The 7,861-nt window shown below is 40.0% G+C and overlaps 1 protein-coding gene across 1 annotated transcript; it reads left to right on the forward strand.

Annotated features, from left to right (window-relative positions):
* Nucleotides 1–23: 23 nt before the first annotated feature.
* On the forward strand, nt 24–3,253 carry snap29 (synaptosome associated protein 29). Its single transcript, XM_058070183.1, has 6 exons — nt 24–180; nt 685–921; nt 1,009–1,208; nt 2,103–2,188; nt 2,277–2,381; nt 2,659–3,253. Exons 2-6 carry the CDS (start codon nt 685–687, stop codon nt 2,817–2,819), a joined length of 789 nt encoding a protein of 262 aa, XP_057926166.1. The 5' UTR covers nt 24–180; the 3' UTR covers nt 2,820–3,253.
* The last annotated feature ends 4,608 nt before the right edge of the window (nt 3,254–7,861 follow it).

Raw genomic sequence — 7,861 nt, forward strand, 5'->3', positions numbered from 1 at the left:
TCACTTTTTTCATTTTTTTTTATTTTATTTGAAATGCCACATTCTCCTGGTATTCAAATAGTTTGATGCGTTTTAGTTGCGCAACGCCGATCGTTGTGTACTGACGTCACCAGGCTAGTCAGGAAGTCCGACAAGTCAGCTGACAGAGCGAGAGTCGCTAGCTTCTCACGTCGGTCAAAGGTTTGTATTTTTTAAATGACCTTTATTCGTCAATGTTTTGTGTTAAGTATAATTTGTTGTAATAGATTTCGGGGACAATTAGGCCACTTTGCCGAGGGTGCGTTCGTTTTCGTTAATGGGTTTTACGAGCAAGCTAATGGTCACACTTTTGTAGTTTCCGCAGAGCAACAGAGTAGCATTAGTAGTCATTTTTGTTAATCAATTATTTACATGGTATGTTAAGCGGGAAAGCAGACGTTTTTACATAATTTGCATCAACTGTTGTTAATTGTCTGGCTGGCATACAAAGTAACCTTTCTATCAAAGAGTGGTGTTATTTAACGTACGTTAATTACATGCCGATGATGATCAACTGCATCACAAATAGAATTGGATCGCCATTTGAATATAAAAGGGGTAACATTTTTGCATTTTTAATTAGAAATGGAATAGATGATATGAGGAGCGAAAGATAAAGAAAAGGGAGAGCTTTTCAAACAGAGCTTGTGCTTGTGTGGCCCTCAGATGGCCTACCCAAAGTCCCACAACCCGTTTGCAGACGATGACGACGAAGAGGACTTCCGGTCTACAAACAATGGCTTCGATGGAGATCCTGAAGATAGCGGGATGAGCGATGCAGAGAGGCGACAACGGTACCTCCAACAGGAAGTGATGCGTACAGCTCAGTCTGCTGTCGACAGCAGCTACCGCTCCATTGGTCTCATTCGGGAATCTGAGAAGATGGGTGTGGAAACAGCAGAGGTAATGTCATGGTAATTGGATTTATCCAAGCATGCACAAAGTTGTATTGTCATCAACGACTCATGTTCTTCATTGTTGTTTGTTTAGGAACTCATGCGTCAGGGGGAAGTTCTGAAAAGAACCGACAAAATGTTGGATAACATGGAGGAGGACCTAAAAACCAGCCAAAAGCACATCAACAGCATCAAGAGTGTTTGGGGAGGACTGGTCAGTTACTTCAAAGGCAAACCTGAGACAAAACAACCACCACCACCAGAGCAGCCCAAGGCCTATGAGGCCAATGACAGGTGAAAATCTGAGGACATCATTAATTATGCATATATAAAATATTAGGGATGCTCCGGTCAGGGTCAAAATTGGCCTGTACTGATACCAATACCAATCACATGGATTTATTATACATTTTTCAACTTGCTGTATAAAGGGGAAAAGTCAGGAAAACTCTTAAGGTCCCATGACTGCCAGGACTCAGAATTCCTGGCTGCACCCTGTCCACTGGCTACATGACAGGAAAAAAGGAACCACAAAATCATCTTAACTTAGACAAAAACATATACATTAACAGAAATAACTGATACTGATTGGTGGCCGATTGATCGGCGCATACCAAAAGAATATGCACTGGCCTTTAGTTCATCCACACATTTGTTGCAAACTGCAAAAAAGTCGTCTTGAAAACGATGAAAATGCAGTTTTTTAAATCCCATGTTTATCTTAGCACAAATGTGAAAACTTCCATTTGAACTCCTGGCAGTAAATAGTAATTATATATTTGTCCACCAGATGGTGCTACTGTTTCCCATTCAAAACATTGAGTAACATTTCACACTTGTTACTGTTTTCTGCAAGTCTGCCTGGAGGGTATTTAAAGGGATCCTTAAAATCCGTAAAATAACAGCCAGGTTGATGTTGTCTTTTTTGCCCTTTTCCTTCTAAATAACTCTACATTTTGCATTGCCTGGAGGTCTTTTTATGGTATGTATTTATTGTTAGTCTTGTATATATGCCCCATTTTTTCCTCCTTTTACCGTTATTGTGCCTAACTTTCTTGGTGGTTTCGGAACAGTTCAGAGGGATAGCACCACCTGTTGCTTTGGCATGCACTTGACAGCCAGTGATTTTGCGTCATTACTTAAGAAAATATATATTTATATGTGTATATATATATTGCCTTCTTTCAGATTACAGAGCGCCTTAGCTACCAGTAGAGACCAGGAAGACAAATACCAAGCAAGTCATCCCAACCTCAGAAAGTTGGAGACAGGAGGTAAAACAAAAAAAAAAGTAAATTACCTCAGAGTACATGTGATTTATGGCTGAAATGCACAAAGTGTACTTGGCCATCTGGTTTTTAGGGTTTGGAGCCATGGCATCAGTTGATGGCGGCTTATCCAGACAGAATGGACATCCTCAAAACAGACACCTTCGGGAAGCACACCAGACCCTGGACAGAAACTTAGGTATAATGTTGGTATAATACAGTGGCTTCTCAAGTCACACGTAATCTGCTATTGTGTCTTGTAACGTGACATGGTTCACTTACATTTACACTTATAATCATATAAGAAAATCACGAATCACAACAAGCAGGCAATTGGATAGCATCACAGAACAGATTATGTTTGACTTAAGAGGTTTCACTGTAAGTCTATTCCAAGTCAGGAGGATAGTTTATTGTCTACAGGTTTACATAGTCCAGTCCATATAACCATCAGATGCTGTTTTTGTCTTGTCCAGATGAAATGTCCGATGGTCTGAGTAGGCTGAGGAATCTAGGATTGGGTCTCCAGTCTGAGATTGACAGCCAGGAAGACTCCATTGATTCTCTGCTGAACAAAACGGACAAGATGGGCATGAAGATCGACAACACAAACCAGCAAATTAAGAAGCTCAAATAGAACAAACTCTTTGGACCTGGGCGCCCTCATGGAGATCCTAATGGGTCATCATCTCACTAAGCTTCCATCCAAGCCCATTCATGAATAAACTCAACTGTGTGTTTTTTTATTTTTATTTTTATCTAGTATGCCCCTTTTAAATGTGTTGCATCTGGAACATGTGTATTTGACTTGTGTAGTATACATGGAAGACTCCATATTTGGATTCAATATGATGCATTGTTCCAGTCTATATGTACAAAATAACATTGCCTTACTGTTTTTTAACATAGTGTTTTATAAAGCATTCAAGCATCTCTATTGAGCTGCTATGCCTGAGTTCTGCTCCCTTTTGAGTCTTTTATTGCTTTGATAAATTTGAATGTCAATTATTTGAGTGTGAATGATGACATATAGGATGTGATCTAGTTCTAAAATAAACAGTGTAAGACTTCCTCTTGTATCTTCATTGACACGTAATTTAAATGAGTTATGCTAGTCAAAGCAGCACATCTTCAGGCAAATCGCCATTGGAGCAGACAAAGACAGGTGCCTAACTATTTCCAAAGTATACTAGTGCCTGTGTGAATGTTCAAATGAGAGGAATTAACAAATTCATTTGTAGAAATGCTGTTTATGAAAGTAAGTACATTTACTTGTATTCACTTGTATTCAAGCGCAGCCTTGACCCATCCAATATGGCGGTTGGAGCAGTTACATACCACAAGATGGCGCCATTGTGATGAACTGAATTTACATGAGTTTATGATGCAAATTACCCTCGTCTCCCGATTCGTTTTAAACCAGCGTCATCTTACTTTGTTTACGATGTCGCAAATTATGGTGGTTTATTTACAGGCGTATTGGCAGAAAAACAATTATTTCAAAATACGACCCACAGCACACCTCCGCCCACCCCCCAAAATGAGTGAATGTATACCAGCTGTGTTATGTTATGTTCAAGCCCCATGCAGACGTCTATTCATTATCATTCTTGTGTGTTAGAAGCAGCTGGCAACAAGAGGTTGCAAGCCTTTATTAGAATGACTGTTTAATTACAGCTGTGTGTTCCCTAAACACACATATAGACCTAGCTAACAGCGAGTGTAACATGGGGGTCTCACCCAACATGAGGGGCAACAAGATGAAAGGCTGACGTGATGTAACCTTAGGCATTGTTAGAGCATTGAGTTGACCCACCTTGCTGAGCTTATTAAACTAAGATCTTAAAGCCATTTCTCAGGTTTAAACTACTCCTCCAGGGTTAACATTTAAAAGGGTAAACAATATTGCATTGCACATGAAATCCACACTCATTCTTAATAAGGGTGCCTTATTAATTATGTAACTGTATATGACTTGAGAAAATTTTACATTTTAAAAAGAAAAATCACCGTTTATTATTAACTCCTATATTGTTTATCAACTCCTATAAAGTTGGCTTCACAGCTTGCGGCACAACACCGGATATCCTCCTAAGCACTCGGGAGTGTGACCAACCACAGCGGAATGGGCGTGCCTGGAGGCGGGCCATGGGCGGAATAAATTAAAACAATTAAAACAGACCATTTTCGCGAGAAGCATGAAATCCAAAGAAGTACAGCTGGAATAGGTGCAGATTCTGGAAGGTCTGGAAAGCTTGCTGCGCTGGTTATTGTGGAGTAGGAGTGCACAACTCAATACAACTCAATACAAAGCATAATAGGTCCCCTTTAAATCTGACACTATATATTTTTTTATATTTTCTTCAGAGTGCATCCTGTATTGGGGGAGGGCATCAAAACAAAAAGTGCTATTGCTAAGAATCAACAATAAACATGAAACAAATGAGACATCGGGTATAGAAGCTCCCTCGTTCATCCACCAACAACGAAAGCAAAAAACGGAAGTCACCCTTGGGTCCTTTCCCTTCACGGGGGCTGGCGGGAGGGCTTTGAACAGCTGTCTTGTCAAAAGCAAACAGTGGCCTGCCTGTGACAAAGGCTGCCGATAATGGAATGCCCCCCTATTTCACTGGGTCTAATCCTAAAACACACTGTTGTCAGGCCCCATCAGGAATGACAACGTATAGTAAGAGAAGAAAAAAGGAAAAAGTTGTGCTGACTGAGGGGAGTTGGGCGGGAGGAGGGAGGATGTGAGGGAAAGAGGGGAGGACAGCTGAAGGGATTGATGGAGGAGGTGAAGTTCAAGATGAAGAACGACAAAACAACAACAGCAAGAAAATAAACCTGTAAAATTGCATTTTTGGGAACATAGTCACAATGTCGATATATCGATACTCACACTAATATCAAATATGCATCGGTTGCTCTCATAAAGTCTTGATGGTGATTGAAAGTATTGATGATATTGATATTTTTGCTGCAACACACCCTCTTATAGCAGAAAATTGAACGGATCCATGTATGTTACTATGTGACCACTGAACAGATGTGTGATGACTTATGCTGGAGTCGACTAGCACAACAATTGTAAGGGGCCAGGATCATACCATTGTTGATTCTTAGGTAAAACGGGCAAAATACAATAAACATACACAGATCAATGCCATTTTGCACTGTTGGAACTTCTAACTTCTAAGTAGAGCTTCAAAATGCAAAAAGAAGAAATGAAAGTGAGACAAAAAATGTTTGAGTGCTTTCTATCATGGTGAACATCCCCACATAGCCAACTGCCGCTTGACGCCCCTGCACAACCTGAAGCTTAATTGTTAAATTTTTAGGAAAAAGAACCCCAGATCATGATGGTGCCCCTTCCACCGTGCCGAGTGGACAACATCTCAGTTGGGATCTCCTTGTCAAGCCATCAGGACCATCAACGTTACATTTCTTCTCATCAGATAAATCAGCTGTGTGATGGTTATTGGGCTGCACTCAGCACCAGTAACAACCTACGTTTGGGTGGAGGATGGTCCCCTGTCTTGATGGACAGCCAACCGGATTCTTTTTTGGGGTCTACCCAAAACAATTATGTTCCGTAATCCACAGGATCTTTAAAGAAGTTTAAAATGCAGCTCAACAATCCAATCATATTCGAAGAGGGAAAGCTTTTCCGCCTTTGACATCAAGAGATCATATCTGAAACATTTGTATATCGGTCTTGACTTCTAAAGGCTTTGGTATTAGAAGTTTTTCATTCTCTGATGGCTGAAAATGGCATGTTCAGTATCATATTTGTGTTTGTTCATCCATTAGTAAGCCTGCAGGCTATGTACTTCCTGGTGGATGATGTCAAATGAATGGACCATACCATTTTTTTTATTTTGGTATAGGGGAAAAATTTCCACCTTGACGCAAATGAACGCATCCATATTCGACTCTAATGACAAAAACAAGTAAACAAACTTCAATGTTAGTTTAGACGTTGGGCTTGCATGAACGGGACTGCATTTGCATTAGGGGGACCCGTTTCCTGTCACGTAAACCATTTTTAATCTGTTTGAAGTTAGCTTATGTGCTTTCCACACCTAGTCTTTGCCGCTTACATCACACACACAACACAACGACTCCCCCTAAGTTGCGAAAACATGATTATACGCACAAGTTAGTCATTTGACCTGTCGTCATCCCATTTACGGTACCAGCCAGAATGCAGAGAATGCAGTAAAATTATATTGACGGCTCCATGTTTGCATGCATTTACATCACCTGCATTCTTTTCTTAACTGCTGTGAGAGATATAATCAACACCACCCTTGGCCGTAATTGCAGAGAGGCCGAAAACTAATAGTGGTGTGTGACTAATAAAGAAGGATAAAGAAGGATTTTAACCCTCAATTTAAAGTCATTGGCGTTCACATTAGAATATATGAGAGGAAGAGGAGGATTGACTGTATAGTTGTTTATTTCTACTAACAGACAGTGTACACCAGGATGATGCGCTGCACTGATAAATTCATCGTTTCATAATAAATAAACACAAAAAGAGACACGTGGAGAGAGAAATAAGTCACAGCTTTCCAACTTTAAGGAACGTTCTAGTATGGGTGTGTGGTATTTGGAATTCATGCGCTTGAATGAGCTGTGTTGTTGAAGTCAAGAATGTTACGTTAATCTGCTGTTTCTTGGCAGGAAGAAACACACACATGCAAGCAGACAGGACTAGAAGTGCCGTGTCTGACCTTTCGGGGCTATTAATGAATACAAAGTGGGAGTAAAGAGGCGGCAAGGCCAGGATGGTTGCTGATAAAACTCCCACGTGAAGGTAATTGCATGTCGAAGGAGGAAGGGAGTGAAAATTCCTTGAAGACACTGAAATTCTGTTGAATGGCTCTTTTTCCATTCATTCATTCATTTTCTACCGCTTATCCTCACGAGGGTTGCGGGGGTGCTGGAGCCTATCCCAGCTATCGTCGGGTGAAAGGACACCCTGGACTGGTCGCCAGCCAATCACAGGGCACATATAGACAAACAACCATTCACACTCACATTCATACCTATGGACAATTTGGAGTCACCAATTAACCTAGCATGTTTTTGGAATGTGGGAGGAAACCGGAGTACCCGGAGAAAACCCACGCATGCACGGGGAGAACATGCAAACTCCACACAGAGATGGGCGAGAGTGCAATTGAACTCCGGTCTCCTAGCCCGCAGCCCGACTCTATTTCCACTCCAACGATATTCTATCAAAAAAATGTTGGATTGGTTTTAGCCACAATACTAATACATCTACGTACCTGAGTATGGATCATACCTGCACTCTTAAAAATGCTGGGTTAAAAACAACCCAATATGGGTTTTCCCAACCCAGCAATGGTTAAATATTGGACCAACCTAGCGTTGGGTTATTTTAACCCAACAAGTTGGGTTGGTTATCTTAACCCAACAATTGGGTTGTTCATATTTACTACACTGCTGGGTTATTTCAACCCAGCAAATTGGGTTGCCAATATGCCATATATTTTTATTTTTATTTTTATTTTTATTTTTATTTTTATTTTTATTTTTATTTTTATTTTTATTTTTATTTTTATTTTTATTTTTATTTTTATTTTTATTTTTATTTTTATTTTTATTTTTATTTTTATTTTTATTTTTATTTTTATTTTTATTTTTATTTTT

The sequence above is a fragment of the Doryrhamphus excisus genome, chromosome 4 (genome assembly GCF_030265055.1).
Source record: "Doryrhamphus excisus isolate RoL2022-K1 chromosome 4, RoL_Dexc_1.0, whole genome shotgun sequence".
NCBI classification, from domain to species: Eukaryota; Metazoa; Chordata; class Actinopteri; order Syngnathiformes; family Syngnathidae; genus Doryrhamphus; species Doryrhamphus excisus.